General features: G+C 36.0%; 1 protein-coding gene across 1 annotated transcript in view; it reads left to right on the forward strand.

Moving 5' to 3' along the window:
- LOC148950265 (sphingosine-1-phosphate phosphatase 2-like) overlaps positions 1-22,400 on the forward strand; it is a 126,002-nt gene that overhangs the window by 99,299 nt on the left and 4,303 nt on the right. Inside the window, exons 3-5 of the mRNA XM_089092271.1 lie at positions 10,662-10,825; positions 13,522-13,611; positions 17,770-17,939. Coding sequence (XP_088948397.1) covers positions 10,662-10,825; positions 13,522-13,611; positions 17,770-17,939 — 424 coding nt within the window. The remainder of the gene's footprint in view (positions 1-10,661; positions 10,826-13,521; positions 13,612-17,769; positions 17,940-22,400) is intronic.

Raw genomic sequence — 22,400 nt, forward strand, 5'->3', positions numbered from 1 at the left:
AGGCGATGCTACAAGTGTCAGGAGTTTAGTCACCTGGCTAAAAATTGTTCATCATCTGAGAAATGCTCTAAATGTGCTGGAAATCACCCCAATACCAAGGAACCCCCCTGCTCCTCCAAACACATACGCTGTGCGCGATGCAAGGGTGACCACCCTGCCTACGCCGTGCTCAAGTGGCCTATTTTTAAAACTGCGTGCGATAAGAATGCCCCTACCACCCAACCACGACTTTAAATTCAAGGATATTATCCGTGTATTCTTATAACATATTCGGCCACTCGAACTACAAATTGGATTTCGTGTCTGAAAAATCGGATCATTTTCTGCAGTATGCTTGCAAGAACACCTGTTAACTGAGGAGAACGTTAACCTACTCCCAACAATGAAAAGTAGGTGTACTTTCTTTCAGGCAGCTAAAAAGGATTTTTTTTGGCGGTCGCCCTAGTGGCGGTCTAGCTGTGTTTGCAGAATCCCTCTTATCGCCTTCCCTAGTTAAAACTGTGACTTTTTTATTGCAGTTAAGCTGACAGTGTCATCAAGCCTTATCCTGGTATGTTTATATATGCCGACAGACTACCGCACAACTGTCTCAGATCGTAAATTTAGCCAGGCTTGCTGTTGGCTCGGGCGCCTTGTACGGAGGCATAGAAATGAACGCTTTCTTTTCTGCGGTTATTTCAACTGCCAGGCTTCCGATCACGATTCACGGTACCAATTATTTATTGTCCTCGATATCTGATTCCTGTTTCAGATTAACCCCCAAAAACAGTGATTTTACGTTCATCCATTCAGCCTCTGGCTCTACGTCAGACATTGATCATTTTGTTTCGAACATCCCTTTGCCAGATTTTGATACTCTCAAAGCCCATGTGCACGACGACTGCACAATCAGTGATCACCTTGGAATTAGCCTGAGTTTCCCGTCCCAGTTCGTGTCTCCTAAATCCCGTCAAGATTTGCATGAAACTAGTGAATGGAAGAAAATAAATAAAGAACGTTACCACGCCGTACTCGATGAGCTACTGGCCAAAATTAGAGTTCCCTTCCATCTCCTAGCAGAGAATGCAAGAAAAGATAGGATTGGGCTAGAAATCTACACATGTGAACTTATTCATGCTTTGAAATTTGCCCAGAAAAGTGCTGTCCCTATAATCCGTGTTAAGGCGGGGAATCAGAAAACCTGGCTGGAATGACCCAAATATTAAGAGTGCAAAACAACGTAGTAAATTTTGGTATCGAGTGTGGAAAGACTGTAACAAGCCTCGCTCTGGGTATGTCTTCCATTGCTATCGATTAGCAAAAAAGCAATTCTCGCTCCACGTTGAAAAGACTGCAGCTGAGGCTTTAGAAAATCAGTAGAATGAGTTCCAGCGTAACCCAAGAAAGCTATGGAAAGTGTTTAAAAATAAATTTCGTGATTCTAATCGTAATTCATGTATTAGTGAAAACCTCTGCGAAAGGTTTTTTTTGTGTTCACCTGCAGTGTTGACATCTCTGCCGCTTTTGATAGTATTTTGCACTTTCAAGCATTATTATCACTTCTGGATTGCGGCGTTGATGCTTACATAGTGTCTATTCTACAGTTTTGGTACAGTAATACAGTTATCCGTATTGCGTTAGGAAGAACTAAGCAAAATAATTGTCCGATTCTTTCGGAAGGTTGACCTCTGCTTAAAGGTTTAAGACAGGGTTCTTGTTTAGGCCCAACTGTATTCAATGGCGCCACATATACTGCCACTAAAGAGTTGAAGGGAACTTTCAACCTTGATGAGCTAGATATCAGTTATTTGTCATATGCTGATGACTTACTGCTACTGAGCTTTTCTATTTCCGTGCTATGAGATAACCTTGCTAAGATTGTTGAAATTTATAAATTAATTGGCCTGGCTTTAAATGTATCTAAATCAGAGTTTTGCATATGTAACAGGCCTGCAAAGTATAGCTTTTCTACTTCGCTAGATATCGAAGATATTGTTATTTATGAATCGGATAGTTTGTGGTATCTAGGCATTGATTATGGTCCTACAACTAGATCCATTATTGGGCTTATTAAAGATAATGTGTCTCGGTGTATTAAAAAATGTCATGGAAAAGCAGAAAGCTTGAGAAATAAATCGACTAAATAAATGATAAATAATAGTGTTAATAAGTAGATTTTAGATAAAATGTTCACCGCTGTAGTTACGCCTTATATACTATATATATCCCCGTTTTGGGAGTTACTAAAAGTTACGCAAAAATAGCAGATGCGTACCCGTCGTTACAAGTTGACAAAAATGTTTTTATATTGACCTTTATTTGTGGTTTTCAAATAGTTACATTAGCCGGTGCTATGGAATAATTGACTCGGTGACTAAAATTGGAGAGATAAAAGCCAGACCTTACCGCCGAAGCATGCAGTTCCTTGCTGAATCATCTCTAACTCGTCTAGTACTGCAATTGTAAGTTAGTGTAAATGTTTTGTACTTGTTGATGAGTGTTTTTTTTTTTTCTTTTTCACTCCGCTTATTTGTCTCCATTTTTAAAGTGGGAAGAAAATAAATTATTAATATTATCTTCCTATTCTTCCAAACTTTTTTTTAACTGTGAAAAAACACATTGAGCCTTGGCTATTCTACTTTAAACATTTTCACTGCTCCAACCATCTTTACTAATAATACTACCAAGGTAAGTGAAGCTGTCCACCTGATCAATCTTTTCATTACCCAACGTCACCTTTTCATCTTCACTTATTCCTAGCCTTAGTGACTTAGTCTTCTTAACATTAATTTTTCTTTTTCTAATTTTTCTTCTTAATCATTGAAATTCAATGATTCAATCATATTGGTGAAATTTGGATAAATTTAACAGTTTTTAAATGTGTAGTTTTGTTTCTCCTTTGTTTCTTCAGTCTTCAGTATGCTCTTGACCGAGTAAGACCTCGTTCGTGGGTGTCGTGGCTATATCAGATGCCAGTGGCGATTTGTGAATTTTTGCTACTGCAAGTGAATCAGTTTTGACTGGTTGTGCCTAACGGTAAAGTCATTGCTGTTTTGCCGATGTTCCTGTAATTTGGATAGCTGTTTCTGTAGCTGTGAGGGGTGTTAGCCGTGCCCTTTTAACGGTGGCTGAGCGAACTGCACGTTCGGATTGGCGTGGATAAAAAATTCAATCCTTTCTGAGGTAAGCCAAGCCCAATTTTGGTTTTCTTTTTTCTTTTTGCGTGGTTGAAATGGGACGAAAAAGGAGGCGTGATAATCCCACAAATGACATGCCAAGTTTCCTAAACTTGTCGGCTAGTTCAACTTCGTCTCAAAATGTGACATTATCGAGTCTTGGTGAAAAAATTAACACGTTAATAAGTCTTGTCAAGGGCAATGGTGATAAACTGGACTCACTTGAAAATAAAATTAAGTCGCTTGGTGATCGTGTTACGCAACTAGAGGTTTCAAATTCAGACTTTCAGAAAAGAAACGTGGAAAGCGACCAGCGTATATCATCGATCGAAAACCAGAAGGATTTGCTTAAAGAACAGTACAAAATAATGACAGATGAAATTAGTAACCAAAGGTCCGCTATTAACCAGACAGTATGCCGGCTTGCTAAGATGGAGTTTGAAAAACTTCAGAGCAACATTATTGTGTGGAATGTACCAACTGATAATCAACAAAATGCTACGGAAATTTGCACGAGTATCATTACAGAAGGACTTGAGCTATCCCCGGTACCACGCCTCAAAGTGCTACAGGTTAATAAACTAAAAAAGTTTATTAAAGTTGAGGTTGCTGATAAAGATGAGAAAATGAGAATTCTGAAGTGCGCTAAAAAGCTAAGGGGCAAGACAATTGCTGGGTTTCACGATATTTACATTAGTGATGACGCTCCTCCTGAAATCAGAAAGATGAGAAATGACCTCCTGCGTAAGAAAATTAAACTCCGTGAAATCGGTATTGAAGCCTGGGTATCGAAAAGCTTTCCACCAATGCTGAATTTTAACCGACTTAATGGTTCACTGGCGAAATACTCACATGAAGATTCTATTCCTGAATTAGATCAGTTTGCCCGCAGTAAATTGCGCAATAATGATAGTTCAGAGCGTATGCGAGGAGAAAGAAGTGGCGGACGGTTTGACGCACCTGGTGAAGTGATGGCTGATTAGTGATAACTATTGATTGTTATTGCTCTTAATTGAATTTATTTTCTCTTTTTTTTAGTCTATTTTCTTCTCATTTTATTTTTTCCGTATTTTTTTTTCTTTATTTGCATTATTAATTATATTATTATTTATGATTTTTTTTTTTCCAGTTAAATATTATTTTCGTTGTTTTCCTAATAACGAAAGTGAATTGCGCAGTAAATTGTTGCAATAATGATAGTCCAGAGCGTATGCGAGGAGAAAGAAGTGGCGGACGGTTTGACGCACCTGGTGATGTGATGGCTGATTAGTGATAGCTATTGATTGTTATTGCTCTTAATTGAATTTATTTTCTCTTTTTTTAGTCTATTTTATTTTCTTTTTACTTTATTTTTTCCGTATTTTTTTTTTTCTTTATTTGCATTATTAATTTATATTATTATTTATGATTTTTTTTCCATTTAAATTTTTTTTTCGTTTTTTTCCTATAAATATTTTTTTTTTTTTGTTGATTTTTTGTTGGTTTTTTTTTGTATTGTTGTTTTTTTTAACATTTTATTTTTTTTTTTTTTTTTTTTTTCGTGTGTTATGAAATGTGTGTTAATAAATGTGATGATTTGAAATAGCTACGATACCCACTAGTATTAGGGAATGTAATGGGCGAAACTGCGATTGCAGAAACCCAAAACGTGTTTTTGTTTTTGTTTCTTTGTTGTATGTGTTTTGGTGAAAATTACCAATGCCCGTTAACTGCGACCGGAATTTGGTTCGATAATATAGTTCTATTTTGGAAAAGAATATTGACATTATTTATGAATGACCAGATGGTTGGGAGTAAATTGGAATTTGTTTTTTTTTATGTGTTGTTTTTTGTAACCGAATGCCGTGGACATTTTATATGTTTTATTGGTTCCCTCTTTCGCACGCAAGGTTTCTTGTAAGAATTGGTTAGAATGAATGAATCACCTCCAGGTACACCTGATTTTAAGGAGTTGGAAAGTAAAAAAGTAAGTTTTGAAAGATATAATGAAATTTTGAGTGAGAACGTTGATCCTGGTGGATGCTGTCGGCTGGCATGTGAGGATTCAAGGTATGTGTTTTTGAGTGATGTCCCTTCGGAGAGCCGGGGGGATGAGAAGCAGATCAGTATTTTCCATATAAATTGCCAAGGGTTGAATTCCAGCTTTGATTTTATTAATGATATATCTAGTCTCTCTGTATTTCAGGTAATAGGCCTTACGGAAACCTGGCTTAACATGCATAATTCTGAATTGCTGCGGATTCCTGGATACTCTTTATTCACCAAAAATCGGGAGCTTCGTCAACATGGGGGATTGGCAGCGTATGTTCGCTCGGATATTAAGGTAACGGTAAAAAGTGATATGTCGGTTTATAAAGAAATGGTATTTGAGTCGTTTGTGTTTCAGTTGTAGATTGATAAATTCCAATGTTTTGTTATTGTTTCATACCGCCCTCCATCGAGTGCGTTTGATGAATTTGTGGACCTCCTTGAGCAGCAGCTAGAGAAGATTCCAGTGGAGACCCCTTGTTTTTTGATGGGTGATTTAAACGTTGACCTAATTGATCCTGGTCAAAAGACTAATCTTCTATTAGATATGATGATTTCTTATGGCCTGATTCCGTCAATTAATGTAAGTACTCGAGTAACTGCGTCAACTGCGAAGTGCCTTGATAACATTTTTACAAATGTACCGTTTTCTAATCCGTGTGTCCTGGTTAGTGATACCTCGGACCACTTTGGTGTTTTTGGCTCATATTCAACATCGACGCAGACTTCTCCTTCGGTAAATGGCAGGTTTAATAAGATTACACAAGTACTGGATCCTAGTGCCCTCCGTGATTGTAAAAACAAAATAATGGATGTTAATTGGGATGAAGAGCTAGCTCTACCTGATCATGCTGATGCGAAGTTTGTGAAATTCTATAATAAACTGCATAATCTGCTGATTAGTTGCACTAAAGAGGTACGGAAAAGAGCTCGCAGAGAAATGCCTAAGAAGCCGTGGGTGACAAAAGGATTGCTCAGATCAATAAATCGAAGGGATTTGCTGTTTAAAAAGAAAATGTTACAACCTAGTGATATTAATGAAAGGATATACAAAAACTACAGAAATGCATTAAATAGACTTTTGCGAAAAGCAAAGGAAGCTCATTATAAGAAAAAGTTTGGTGATGCAGCTGGAAACCCCAATAAAACATGGCGGATAATTAAACAGCTCATAAATCCTCCCCACACAGTCGCCCCGGATCAGATTATTGGTCGAGTAGGTGCAGAATTAAGTGACCCGTCTGATATAGCCCAAGAATTTGTTGACCACTTCGCTACAGTTGGACATAATGTGGCTGAGGGAGTAAGAATAGTGGATGGCGACCGCCCTTTCCAACATTACCTTGGAAATAGCGAAACAGAATTTTCAGTTTACCTGAAACCGGTGACCGAGAGTGAAGTAAAAGAAATAATTTTCGACATGAAAAATAGTGCAGCTGGTAGTGACATTTTGTCTCTACGGATAATTAAATATCTGTGGCCAGCTATATCGCATGTATTAGTTAACCTAATAAATCTTTGTTTTAAACAGGGAGTATTTCCATCTTGTTTCAAGTTGGCACGAATTACACCGGTTCATAAGGGGGGTGATCACAGTGAGGTAAGTAACTATCGCCCGATTTCCGTTTTACCGGTCATGTCAAGACTTGTGGAAAAGTGCTTTTCCCGGAGGTTGTACCATTATTTAGAGTGCCATTCAATACTAACATCCACCCAGTTTGGATTCAGAAATGGACGCACGACCGAACAAGCTGTGGCTTATCTCTGTGGTGTTGTGAACACTGCCCTGGACCTTGGTTTTAAAGTGTCTACCATCTTTTTGGACATTATAAAAGCTTTTGACACTGTAGACCATGGTATATTGCTTGAAAAATGTGAATTTTATGGGATTAGAGGGCCTGCTCTTGATTTCCTACGTAGTTTTTTGTCTAATAGGCAGCAGTATGTGCGAATAAATGGATCTACTTCTTCCGTTGTAGATATGAAATGTGGTGTGCCACAAGGGTCCGTTCTTGGCCCCTTGCTATTTTTGATATTTGTAAATGATCTTGTACTGTCCCTGAAGGATGCGAAAACTAAAATGAGCGACATGTTTCACAGTGACAGTGACGTTACAGTACCTCTATTTGCCGATGATACTTCATTGATTTGCATTGCAAAAACAGAACGCCTTTTAGTTGAATTAATGACACAGTGTTTAGATCAAGTGTCTAGCTGGCTAAGAGTTAATAAAATAAAAGTAAACCCATCAAAGAGCAGTTTTGTAATATTTTCGCGTACATCTAATTACTACCCATGGATCCAAGAAGTGAGTTACCTGGAAGGTAAAGTTAAGCGTGATCAGTGTGTTAGATATTTGGGTATTATGCTAGATGAAACACTATCTTTTAGGAAACATGTTGAAAAGGTGTCAGGAATCCTGTGCCGTAATCTGGGAATACTGCGTAAATTGAAACATGTATTACCCCCTTCTGTTCTTCGCACTTTGTATTTTTCTATTATACATCCACATATATTGTATTGCTCATCTATTTGGCTGAGTACGTTTCCATCAATTACTAATCGAGTTCGAGTGATCCAAAATAACGGAATCCGTGTGTTGACTGGTAAGTCAAATCTTGTATCCGTTAGAGCTACCTATATTGATGTAAAAGTATTACCTGCTGCAGGCCTTAGAGATTTTTATAGCCTTCAATTTATGTTCAAATATAATAATGAATTATTACCGTCTTGCTTTTCAGGAATGCTAAAAGCTAGATCTTCGATTCATGATCATGAAACTCGCCAAAGGAAAAATTTACATGCCCCGCTCGTGGTGTCTGCCAGGTCGACATTCTCGCCTATTTATAGGGGATTAAAGTTGTGGAATGGGGTTAATAAAGAGTTAAGAGAAATAGGGGATCTGAAGGAATTTAAAAATAAAATAAAAGGAATGTTATATGAGAAATATGATTTTTAATTTTTTTTTTTTTTTTTTTTTTTTTTTTTTTTTTTTTTTTTTTTTTTATGTACCTGGAGGACAAGTATGGTGATTTTGTGATTGGTGGTAGGAACTGCGTGCGAAGGGGAATGATTTTTCTTTTATTTTATTTTTTTTAGGCCTAGGTTGTATATTTCTGTTGTGAATATGAAATTTTGATATATGCCTAACCTTAGGACAACCTGACCCCAGGTTCTTGGGTCGGTAGTGAGTAAAATGTATTGTCCTTGTGTGTGTTAATAAATTACTATTACTATTTAAGCGGTAACTGTATAGAATTTACTTTGCCTTTTCATTTTTGTAATTTTTTTACTAAGAAGATGTGGGCTTTTATTTTGAACTAGATGTGACAATTCCCGTATTGTCAAACGATGTAAGGCTCTAACTTGGTGAGATCTTGCGAAGGAGGTAGATTCGACGAAAATATTTAGTAGAATACTTTACTCGTGTTCTATTAAAGACCATAGTCCTCACATCACTAGATATTTTTTTATGGGAATACACTTTCCGCCATAAATTTTTTTGGGAGCGACAGTGTAGCCTTAAATGCAATTTTTACTCCTCCTGGGAAAAGAAAATAACCTGCGACCAGACTTGGCTATGTAAGCATTTTTTTACTGTTCTGTTATATCACCTATGTTAATTTCTCCATCTGAGTAGAACTTGTTTCTCTGACTAATCGTAATGAAATATTACAAAATATGATGAAATTAGAAACAAAGCTGGGCTATATATTTGCACATTAGAGGGGGGGAGTAAAGTATAGTGGGTCTGCATGCAAAATGTGTTAGATACACTTACTCTGCGTATTATGAAGTAAGAAGTATTTTTAACTTCACACTGTCCAAATACTTCGCCCCCCATTTCAAACTCGGTTCAAACATAATGTATTATTTCAGTGAATGATGATTTCGGTCTGCTAACTGCCCAGTAGCTACAACGGGTTCAAGTACCTTGTTTAGGCTTCTTAGTCGAGCTATGCTACCGAATAAGCAAACGAATTGACCACGGTGTTCCCATTCTTCAAAATATGAGAAGTCGCAATGAAGAAGCAATATTGATTCACCAATTCGTTTGATGATGCGTTCCCCTTATCTACTGGGAAAATCCAAAGCATTAACTGGGAGACTCGAAGTAAAATTGACCAACGTTGGTGTTTACTTTGTGAAAGGAAACAAGAAGTACTTTTTGCTCTTGGGGAGGATTCCTTGAAAGGCCCTGTAATCGTCTGGTCGTCACTTAGAAAGTACAACTGCGGGTTTTTCGTAAAGCTTAGCGATTAAATGTTGTATTTATATGAGCCGCCACGCTCAAGTGCCAATGCAGAAGTTTTCTGAACTTAATAACCTCAAAATTAAAATCTGAAATTGACTTGATTTCGAGGAAAAAAGAACAAGATTTTGTAATATTATCTGAAAGAGTAAAGGTTTTTGTAATATTATCTGAAAGGGTAAAGGTTTTTGTAACTGGAAAAGTCTCAGTTCACTTTAGTTCTTTCCCTTTAACTTGAAGCTCATTTTCGACGGTAGTGGAAAAGGTCCAGCAATAAGGCTAAGCCACGCTTCCAGTAACGTTTCCAACAATACGGTCTAGCTTTTTATGTACTGTCTCCCCATCTCTTGGGGTTTACTTGCATCAGCAAAACGTACAGTAATCGGGGGAATTGAAATAGTGCTAAGAAAAAAAAAACACATAATTTTGTGAGGTTCTCTGATGAATGTAAACGATACCTAGAGCCCATTTTTGTTACTTGGCCAATCACTGAAGAGCTCAGTGGGCACTCCTACATGACGCCAGCGGGCTCAATGGACGCTTTATCATCGCTAGGTCGTTGTGCGGCGGGATCAGCCACACAACTCTGAAATAAATGACCTGACAAGCAGAACTACAATGTTTGAAGTTGCGAAAAAGAGAAAAACCATCGAGAGAAAGAGTATTAAAATATAAAAGCTATATTCATGTGTAGGGATGTAAGACTGTTGTCAGTGTTTCATGCCTCCCTGTTTACTTTTGCGCCACTGAGCCAGTCAATGGTTGCTGTAGAAACGAAATCTTTTCCGTTACTGAAGCCGGTATTTGAGTGACCAAGCCAGTGCTGCAAACTGCGCTCCTAATATGGAACAACCCATAGTATATAGTTCCTAAGGTTTCCTGCCAGTTTGGCATGGATACCAAAATTTTATACTTGTCGCATGGCGAAGGCCCAAATTGCACTTTTTCGGCTCTCATTGCTCTCAATCACACTATGCGAACATAGGAAGCGAGACTTGAGCTTATCAGACGGGTGGGGGAGGGGTGTGACAATTTAAAGGCCAGAGAATCTCCATGGTCCGAATCTTGTCAAACCATCTAACGTGTTCGATTTTGTGGAGATTCTTCGTCTGTACAGTATCTATCTCCATCGTCTTCGTCTGGGTTATGGACAAGTTCTCTGACTAGCACTGGCTAATCTGATGGATAAAAGTACAAAAATAATCTTCATATGTTTTTAATCCCAGGTCAGTGTTTGAAAGATGTGGTTCAGTTACCTCGTCCAAGATGTCCTCCAGCTGCAAGGCTGCTTAAAACCCAAGTAGAAGAATATGGAATGCCGTCTACGCATGCCCTGGTGGCAGCCACTGTGCCTGCTACGATTTTATTTTTTACATCGAACCGTTACGAAGTAAGCCTCCTTCTTTTTGTTCTAATGAATTCGGTATATTCAGGCTAACCCATTCAGATTTCTTCTCGATTTCTGGATTAGAGGGGATGATGGTTCCTTCTTTATTTTCTGTTCTTCCTCTTTCATTGTTTTTTCGTTTTATGTAATACCGGGGAGTAGGCTACAATATCACAGAAGTCTCTTTACTGAGATAAAAAAAAAGGGACAAAAAAACAATTATTAATAGTTTCTTAGGATGTTTTCTAATAGTTGATGATTATTAGCAATGACCAATTTATATACAAGTTTTATTTATTTTCTTAATCAATCATTTTTAATAATTCAAATTGTTGGTTTATTTTTGTCCCGAGTCGTAATAAGTTGAAGTGGCAAAAATATAACCCTGTAAAATAATAAAAAAAAAACATGTTCAAATAATGGAAAAACATCACGTTAATTTAGGATTCACGTTAATTTTTAAATAATTCGCAATATTTACAATTATTGTTTTGCAAATAAGTGGGACTGTATTTAAACAACATAAATGTGTATCTAAACTCAATATATTGTTTACCGTTTTGTAGGGTATTTTAAAGTTCAGTTAATAAATTCAGTCTAAATTCAGTTCGTAAGTATTTTTAGTGTGAAATATTCAAGTTATAGTCATTTCCTTAAGATTAGGTGGTACGATTGAGTTTTTCTTTTTTTTTTGTCTGTATGTGCTTTCTGTATAAAATGACCCAAGACTTTCCATTTGATTAACAATTGTATCTAAGATTATATAAAGTCTGGATTCCATAATTTCAAGGAGGTCCTTGATAATCATAGCATATAAAAATCAGGAACGCAATGAATTTTCATTTCTTGAGCCTTTTCTTTATCTTAGCCCGTCAATAATGTTGAATCTTGGCCGTGGATGAGCTTCAATGTTCTTCCTACGATCCTACAATTTTCCATGCCACTTACAATGCTCTTATGTTGATAAGCAGTTCGTATCATATCAAAAGTGTCTGTCATACTTTTCATCAATTTGGAAGAAAAATGAAGCTATAGTGATGACAGTGGTCAGCTGTTGTTCTTATCCGTGGGTGCTCCGAAAGACGGAGGTGGATTCATTAGATGTTTTCCCGAGGAATCGTCTATGGGGGGGGGGGGGTATTGGATACCCGATTGACTGACCGTATTCCAAACCGTAAGCTGTACGAAAAACGTGATTCTATCCCGCTTTCTAGGCTTATAGTAAAAGAAACGCTTAGATGGCTTTGAATCGTTCTGCGGATGAAGGATGGCAGACTGCCAGATATCGTCCTTTCGGTAAACCATCGAGGGAAAAACGAAAAGGAGGTCGTTCCTGAGTCGGGTTTGAGGAGGTCGTAAGAAAGGATTTAAGGGAAATTTGAAAATTTGGGAGGGCAGTTAGAAGGGGACTTTCAATAGATTAGGATGGAGGAGGACCGTCCATATCTTTGTCGACCCCGGGCGACCTGGGGCTATGCTGAGTTAGTGGTGATAGTATTACTAAAAGTAAACTGTAATATTGGCTAACTATCAATTGTTTCTTTGACAATCCTTAGTAAAAACATGTTATAAGTTTTTCGAGCACAGATGAATCAGCTGAACCATTATATTGAATTTAATATCTAACTTGGTTGACATCCGTCCATTCTTAAAGCTCAGGTAGATTCAACTTTGACTTGAGCACACGTTTACACGCCAGAAAATCAATCCTGTTTTATCTCACCACGCATACTTCGCATATGGTAGAACCCTTTGATTTTCTGTTTTCCTTTGATTTTATAGTAGATTTCTCAACCTGTCTCTTTTATTTACTTCCTCTTGCTGCAAAACTGATTTTGTTTGAGTATGTTCAACTCTCCTTACCAATTGAAAGTTTATTCCTACTCTATAACTAATGCTAAATTTTGTTACAGGAGCTGTGGAGCTACTATAAAATTTAGTAGAGATATATAACCAGGGGGAGATACAAAAATTAATGTTGGGGGAGGGAGGTACCAAAAATTATTTGGTTCTTTGTTGGTATTTTTTGTCCTTCCGATCTCGTTATTAGTGCAATTTTTTACCTTCTGGGGTTGGGGGAGGGGCACGTGCATCTGAAATTACTCCTAGATCTACTCCTGTATGCAATGATTTCTGTTTACAGTTACAGCATTGTTTTCTCTTTATTTATCGTCTGTGCAATTTTTGTTTTTAATTGTCCAGGAATTGTCATTCGAATGCAGACTCATAGTTTCAAAGTTTTACGTAAATAAATTATATTTGCTTTAATGCTCTCAAGCTGGAGTACCCGTAATGCGTTCAAAGACATAAAATTGAAAATGTTTGCATTGCTTGGGTTCTTCTTCTTCTTTTTCTTTTTTTGTTGTGGGGGTCATCCAAAATAGTAACTAGTGTAACCCCAAATTTAGGCTTTTGTAACGTTATCTGTTTCTTAAGAAATTTATACTGTTCGTCCGATTCTTTCAGCAAAAGCTCCACATATTTCCAATAAGATTCATGTTCGCCTTCTTTGTTTTATTAAAGAAACATTTTCATCATTTTTGCAGTCTTATATAATTACGTCCTTATTTTTCGGGAATTGAAAAAATCGTAATGAGTGTAGGGTTTTTACTATACACTACTAGAGTTTAACTGCTTGTAATTAGATTACCTGTGTATACATAAAAATATTTACTCATATGTTTGACTTCTATTTACAGTACCGTGTTTGGGTGGCACTTGTTATTGGTATAATCTGGTGCTTCATGATTTGTCTGAGTAGGATTTATATGGGAATGCATTCTATTCTGGTAAGTTAATATTTCATTTTTTATTGCGGCCTGATCGTCTAAGTCAGAGCACCAGAGAAAATTCCTTTGTTGCATTTTAAGATTTACCATGTTTTGGCTGTAAGTTTTTCTTTCTCCCCCTCTCTCTCTCACACACACACACAAAATGAAAGAAAAATACGTATCACACTAGGGAGTCATCTTGGGGGAAATTCATGTAATTTTGCTCGATTTCAACCATTTTCCAAAAATGGGGAGAATTTGTGTTGATTTAGAAATACTTTAGCAAAACTCGAAGGATTTTCACTTGCGAGATTTCCAAATCTATAAGTTTAAACAACATGCTGAAAATTCTTTGAAAAATGGTAAATTTTTGAATCGATGCCTGTTGAGACGACACGCCTTTGATTGTCATGAGAAATCATAGCTGATATTTGCGTGATTCCCCCCTGTTTTAGTTTTATTACGTTTTACTTTCAGTTAGAAAATTTAATCTGAAAAGATTATGGATAGGTTGGCTTTTACCAGAGTCAACGGGCTGGCGTTGACGTGGTAAATAGTGAAGTCTAACTGTATATAGTTTTTTATACTAGATATAAAACTGTATATAGTTTTTTTTTCCAGCCGCTTTATATGGATGGAGTTTTTTTCAGAAACTTAGGAGGGGTTCATTTGATCAAAAATTGAAAGTTCTAGTACCCTTTCTAAAGGGTTGAAGGGTTGGAAGGGAAATGTCCTTCGCCCGTGCCATTTTTGCCCCTGGACACTCCTGTGATTCCATGGTATCGAATCGAATAAGTATGCCTATGGGGGTTGACATGACCGTGGAGCCCCAGGGAAATGGCCCTAGAACATGTAAATTATCCATTATTCACAGATGGCTGTAGTAGAAAAGGTGGGCGTGTTTGGTCTTGGCTGTCTAGTAAGCTTGTAACACTTAGGAAACGTTCTAATGGCCAAGATATTCCTTGGTTTCCCAAAGGTAAAAATATTTTGCATAAGGAGATCAAACATAATTTTCTCTGACCTGCCTAAAAGTTTATGCACTTTTAGCCCTTGTAGAACTTTTGGGTCAATCTATCCACGGTTAAGTAGGTAAGTCAAAAACCACTATGTGGTCCTGTGTTATCAAAATAGTGTATCTGCAACCTTATTGAAGGGCTTGAGGATGGATTTGAAACTTGCAGGTAGTGTTGGGAGATGAAAATATTTTACGTAAGTTTACTCTCTGAGCCCGTCTGGGATTTCTTCCACAGCGACGTAGTGGGGTAGATCGAAAAAAAACTGAATCAACCCAATTAAAATATATTATTTGCAACGTCTTGGAACGGTGAAATTTGACTTGGAGAGGGGCTAGAGGGGAAAGGCTAAAAAAAAGTTTGCATATTTCCTGTCCGTCTAAAAGTTTGTCTTTATGTGCCCCTGTGGGACTTGCCCAGTGAATTACCGAGGTAAATTGAAAGACTTTATGAGCATACAGATTAAGGATATGCCATGGCATGTCTACACTATCTTGGGATCGACGTGGGGCATCCCAGCTGGTACTTCAGGTCCTATTGGGGTGAAAAGGGCATTGCATTTTTTATCCGATGAGGGGGTTCCAAAAAATATTTTTTCTCCGATCCATCTAAAGGTGCTTTGCTTTGGCAATTTTTTGTCTCCGGAACATTGGCTCATGCATAAACGGGGCCGACACTTTGGTAACACAAGAATATCTAATTTTTTTTTTTTCTCTCCGGTTGGCTTGAAACAGAGACAAGGGAACCTCAGTGAAGAGTAAAATATTGGAAGAAATCTAGCCTTGGGAAGGTTTGATGGTGTTAGCCCCACTCTTATTTATGGCAATTTTATGTTCATTTTATGTTTCGCTTAATTATTCATTTAATTATTCATTAATTATTCTTTTCATTTTAGATTTTATCTAAATTCTATGACAATACATGTTATTGTTAGGTTTGATTGGCTATTTCTTTGAATTTCTGTTCATTTTAAGTTTGACTTATTACATGACTATTTTTCTGCTTGTTTCATGTTTTTTTTATTGCTTTGTTTTGGTTCGAAAAGCTATTTTTTCGATAATAGTTTTGAATTAAATTCTTAAGAATCATCTTGCCTCGCTTTTTATGACACAATGTTATCCTAACCCCACTAGGGTCGGCATAAATTGCTAATATTACAGTTCTCCTAAGTTCGAACTTTTTTTTTGGCTTGTGTGAGTCACAGGGTTTTAAATGTAATTATTAGCATGTTATAATGGAAAAATGTTTTATTATTACTTAATCCGTTCAGAAGCTATATGTATTATTTTGAATACTTTGTGAGTTGACGGGTTCATGTTCTTCTGCTGAATAAATTGATTTTTCCTTGGTTAACCTTGTTATTTATCGAGTTTGGCCAGTTGAAATTGTTTTTGCTGGTTGAATTTTGTGTTGTTGGAGTTATGCTACATTAGATATTACATGAGTTCAACTTTACTCGAGTTGAGTTTTGTGTTTGTTAAATTTTGATTGCACTTATTTTAGCTGTGTTGAGTTTTGCCATGTTGAATTTCACCTGAATTTGGATATTGGACTTGTTAAACTTGGCATAGGCTGAGTTTTGTCGGGTTGAATTTTGCTTGAGCCAAGTTTTGTTGTATAGAGTTTTGCTTTAGTTGGGTTTTATATATAGGTTGATTTGTGCCTGCTGAATTTTGCCAGTTTGAGTCTTGTTGAACTCAAGCTGAACTTAGTGTAAGTTGAGTATTTCCTGGTCCAATTTTGGGCAGGGTGAGTTTTTTTGTTTTTTTTAACCGAAATTAACAATTGAGCTTGTATGATAGTTTATAAATGAGTTACTGAATTTGATCCTCTGTGTTTTTAATGTCAGGAAGCGTTTAGATGGTTCGTCTCAAGTGAGATAGATATTAGATCTTACGACAGTTCTAAGACCAATTTGCGCATTGATAATGTAGGATAACAACGAACCAAGTTTATTTACTTTGTTACTTTGGCAGCCTGTCATTCCCTTAAATGATTTGTGTTGTGTTAGTAGTTAAGTTGGGGATAATAACGGTAACACTATCTAAGTCGAGCTTGTTTTAACTTGTCGAAATTGGTTTACTTTTAAAGCTTTCAACCACCAATCTTTTCGTTAAAAGTCAGTTTTATTTGGCCAGACCAGACTCGGCTTATTGAACCTTATTAAATTGCAAATATTCATTGCTGTTTTTTATAATATGGTCTCTTAAAGTACTGACAGTAATTTATATTATTCCCTTATTTTCACACCTTCCCCCTCCCCCTTTCTTCCTTCTCATAGAATGCTAAGAATGCACAAAATGTCAAAGATTTTTTAACATCTGGGGAAAAGTTTTCTATCTGTCAAAAAAGACCTCTTTTTCAACTTCCACTGGAATAATTTTGTGATTCTACGCTTGTCTCCCCCCTCCCCTCTAGGAATCAAAAGATTTTTGTTAGTTCACTTCTTTAAGGCATGGAAGATGCTGAGGATACATGAGAATAGAGATATAAAACGAAACATTGATTGCCATTAAGACTGTGCATCGGAGAAAAGATCCGGTCTTTTACGACATGCTTAACTCTTAAAAAATTGTGCAAAAAATAGAAACTTTTTTACCACTTAAACATAAAAAAATCTCTATGTCAACCTAATTGAAGGAATGCATAGGTTTCCTCTGCGTCTGAACGAACGGTGTGGGGTCTTTTTTGCTCTCTGGTGAGAGTTAACTTCTCTCAGTGTAATAATCTTACTTGTAGTTCTCCAATCATGACAAATATACTTGGACACAGGGAGAGGGAATCCACCCTCCAAGATTTACCTGAAGGACCGCCCTCAGGAAAATTAGAAATTTCTTGCATCCAGGAATTGTTTGCATGTGCTTTTTCGTGCTTTTAACAGCTCTCCTTCTTAAAAAAAAATATTCTCAAATGTTTGACTTGCTATTTTAAGGAGTGGATAAGTTAATGGAAATTTAAAACTTCTTAGAAAATAAAAATTGACTATGTAATTTTTATATTTTTTTCTAAGAGATGCGAATTTTGACTGATTTTAATAACATTACTAATAACTTCTTTAAAAGAAATCAGTGTATTAAGGCTACCTTGAAACATTTCATTATGTGCTGAACAGCAGTAAGATTTCGCTGGTAACAAAAAAAAAACATTTTTTATTATTTAGGACGTCCTAGGAGGAATCAGTCTGGCTGTGTTGATGCTTCCTATATTGCTCCCTCTAGTTGATTGGCTGGACTCCTTCTTGCTAACCCATCCATCCTCGCCCATTGTTATTTTAGTTACTTCAATTACCATGCTGATTTTAGCACCTGAGTCAGCTACGTTAGTCACAAAGTAAGTACTTTTTCCTCTTTTTAATTGACGAATCAAAAAATTTTTAGCCAGTGAGAATAGAGGGTTTTATTGAGAGTTATTTAAGCTAATAAAAGGGCCAAATTTATATCTGTTCCTTTGAAGTATATAAAATGTACTGCCATCTACCGTACGTGTGCAAAAATACAAAATCCTGTGTTCAAATAGCTTTAGCTAATCTATCATAATGCCCAAGCCACCCCATAGATCAAAATACAATTACACCCGACTACAGCATCTAGTATAAGAACTATATTTAATCTATTGCTCAAAAAGATGCAAAAAGAGTTTATGCAAATTCAAACGCAGCATATATCTACCGTTGGTAATTGTTTATAGAAAGGGAGTAGGACTCATGAAATTTCTAAGTCTTGCTGGATTTGGGAAGGCGTTGGTAACAGAATCCAAGTTGCACACTCAAGGCTGTATCCATTAGGGGTTACACCTCTCTTCCCGCCAAAATTCCCTCTGCAGCTCGTAAAAACGTAACAAAAATGCGCATAAATTTTTTTTTGCTGCGTTCTAAAAAAAAATTTCGTATCCCCCCCCCCTAACAAAAATCCTAGAGACAGCCTTGTGCTCACTTCATGACTAGAAACTGCAAGATGTCAGTCATAATATGTATTACCTACAGTCGGAGATAGTAGCAACTTGGATGACCATATGGGAGTATGGTCTTTTTATTAGGGGACTTTAGTGCCTTGATTGCATCCTAGCTTATGCTGATTTGGCGTGCGGAATACTAATGTCGATAGGCTTCTATAATTTTATACTATAATATATGTGATAATAAATGGACTATAAACTAGATAGTGCTTGTATAAGGACAAAACTTTATGAACTTTTTTTATAATTTGCAAACAAAGACAAGTTTTTTGATGGAAGTAAAGAGTGAAGTTGAAACGAACAGAATAATAGCTTTCGTTTATATATATATATATATATATATATATATATATATATATATATATATATATATATATATATATATATATATATATATATATATATATATATATATATATATATATATATATATATATATATATATATATATATATATATAAATATATATATATATATTAAACTGAAGTAAATAAACCGGCCACTGAGTATTACCTATATTGTTTGGATTATTGAAAACTAGTGCTTTACTTTAAAAACACAAAATACATGCAGGAAAAACTAGGCTATTGTTTCGAGCCTAAAAGTTATTTAGTAACCTCCAGAAAATCACTGACTAGTCTATGAGGTTCTCAATCGTTTTTCACCAGCCATGATAACTTTTAGTGCACTATTCAAATTCTCTTAAAACCCAAGCCAAAAAAAAGGAAATGCTATTTTTGTATCCGAAAAGTAACTCATTAGCATACGATATAATTGACTGATTCATAAGGCTATTACATTGGTCTTATGTGCCGTAATAGCAGTAGCTCTTAATGTTAAATTTTAAACTTTAGAACTACATTTTATTTTTGCCTAAAATCAAAAACTAATAAACCGTAAAATAAATCCAAAACCATAGTAAAATTTATTGAGAACTTATCCTCCCTCAGGGAAGATCCCTGCTTTTCTTTCTTCTACAATTTCTTCCGACTTTTATTCCATTCTGCGCCTGTGCACCGTTCTGAAGTTTAATGAAAAATCACTCTTTAAAAGAAGTAGCATTTTCCACTGAATGTTCCTCCTATAGTACTCAAAGGTTTCAGCGATAAATTGTCTACTTTCCGTGTTAGTATCGTTAATTTAGTGACTAGTTCAGGGGCTTTCCCTCTTGCTCCACCTTTGTCTAAGTTGTCTTAGAAATGTGTGATAAATTTTTGAGAAGCAAAAGTTATGCCCCTTATAAACAATAAACAATTTTGAAATATCAAACGCAATTCCGCCTGTCATCAGTTAGTGAGTCTCTTCGATGCCATGCGTAAAAATTTTGAAGTACCAAATACCTGGATTAATCTTATTTTAGCTCTAGCTGATTTTCAGAAAACTTTCGATTTGTTTCATTGCAAAGTACATATTGGCAAACGTTTATATGAATTTCACGTTGATTATTTCGTTGTTAGAATAATTTTCTGCTTTCGAACTTGATGCTAATCCGTTATGCTTATTTTCAATTTTGTAAATTTTTGCTTTATTTACGTTACTTGGATTTATTGCAACGGGAAAATTATTGCCAAATTTGGTAGTGTTATGTCAATAAAAAAATTCGTTGGATAAGTTGCTTTGTGTGTTTATATATATATATATATATATATATATATATATATATATATATATATATATATATATATATATATATATATATATATATATATATATATGTATCATTTTTTTTTTTAATGATCATCATTCATCATTTTTTTTTTAAACTGAAGAGTACTAGAATTCGAAGATTCTGTTTCTTTTTTTCTATTAGTCAAAGCAAGGAGTGAGCAAACATTTTGCTTCGGAGGACCACGTTGTAAGTTTCATTGCTAACGAGGTCTGCATATATTACATATGCTTAAAATACAATTCACAACAAAATTCGGATTAATGTTACTGTATAACTATGTATTATTTAATTAACATTCACACTACATTACAAAATTACAATATATTTAGCAATTCAAAATCGAACAGTTTCTAAGCTGATTATTACGTATACAGTGCGTATAATATGTTCCAATCAAAGAAAATAAAATTGACACAAGATTGTAATGCTCAACAGATATACTGGCTGTATAATATGCTCTGGTGGCCCAAATGTGGCCTGGGGGTCTTAGTTTAGCCATTCTTAGAGAAATAAGATCTTTTAATCACTTTGATTGGTACACAGTAAATCAGTCCTCACTGGGAAATTCATCGGTGTTACCGTTTGAAGGGATGGCAGTTCATTTGCGTAGAATGGAATAGAATCTATTTCAAATAATCGTTACATTACCCTGCAAAGTACACAATGGAATGCTAACAAGAAACAAATTTGAAACCTAATGGTCGTAATTTACTACTGCTACTACTAACAACTCACCGCAGCACCAAGCCGCCTGAGGCTACTACTACGCATGCTCCTCCTCCATCCCAATCTATTCAAAAACTCCCTATTTACACCCTGCTTTAGAAGCTCCTATTTCCCTTAAATCTATTTTTAAGACTTCCTCCCACCACTACCACGGAAGATCTGCTTTCTGTTTAGCCCTAGACGGTTGGCCGATAAGGACAATCTTTGGAAATCTGTCATCTTTCATTTTCAGAACGTGCCCTAGCCATCTCAACCTTTCTCTCATTATAGCCCTGGAATGCAGGATTGAACAATACTTTTCGTACAGCCTACTGTTTGAAATACGGCAGCCAGCTGGGTACCCAGAACAGTCTGTAGGCAATTTCTCTGGAAAAAATCTAGTAAATATTCTTCTGCTTTTCGGAGCGTCCATGCTTCAGAACCATATTTGACCACTGTTATCACTGTAGCTTCCAATATTCTAATTTTGGTTTGCAGACTTATCTTCCTATTCTTCCAAACTTTGTTTTAACTTTGGAAAAACACCATGAACCTTGGCTATTCTACTTTTAACATCTTCACTACTCCCACCTTCTTTACTAATAATGCTACCAAGGTAAGTGAATCTGTTCATCTTATTAATTTTTTCGTTATCCAACGTCACCTTTTCACCTCTTCACTTCTTCCTAGCCTTAGTGACTTAGTCTTACTTAACATTTATTGTCAAACCTATTTTAGTACCCTGAACTGGCAAAACCTCTAAAAGTTCATTCATTTTGCTCACACTTTTATCTAGGATGCTTAAATCATCAGCATAATCTAAGTCCAGGAAAATTTTTCCTTCCCATTTGACACTGTGTTCTCCCATTGCCTTTCCTGTGCTCCTTAAGACAAAGTCAATCTAAATGATCCATGTAAAGAGGGATAGAACATAATCCTGCTTCACTCTTGATTTAATACGAAATCAGCTGCTAACCTCATTTCTTACCTTAACCGCAGCAGTGTTATACTCGTACATAGCACTGATTAATTTAATGTATTTGTCCAGTATACCATACAAGGATAAGACCTTTGCTAAAGCTGTTCTATCAATAGAATTGAGCGCTTGCTCATAATATATAAAACTGAGGACTAAAGTTGTTTGATAACTCAGGCACTTCTCAATTATTAACCTAAGAGTGAAAATTTGGTCGATACATTCTCTACCCTTTCTAAAACCGCACTTTTTTTCTGCGTGTATGCTGATTATTTTTTGTAATGTCTCTATAATTATAACAAGAACAAGCGAAAACATTTGTAAAAATAAAATTGGAGGTGTTGAAAACCGAAGTGATAACATATACTAAAGTATTTAGAGATCTTTTGCTTCTTATCAAGAGTTACTCCTCACTTAATCAGTGAAAAAAAAGTCAAAAATATCATTATTTTACATGGGAAAGAAAGTTTTAATTTACGCATGCACT

This window comes from Artemia sp. Qi Xiang Cuo, chromosome 7 (assembly GCF_049724085.1).
Source record: "Artemia sp. Qi Xiang Cuo chromosome 7, ASM4972408v1, whole genome shotgun sequence".
In the NCBI taxonomy this organism is placed as follows: Eukaryota; Metazoa; Arthropoda; class Branchiopoda; order Anostraca; family Artemiidae; genus Artemia; species Artemia sp. Qi Xiang Cuo.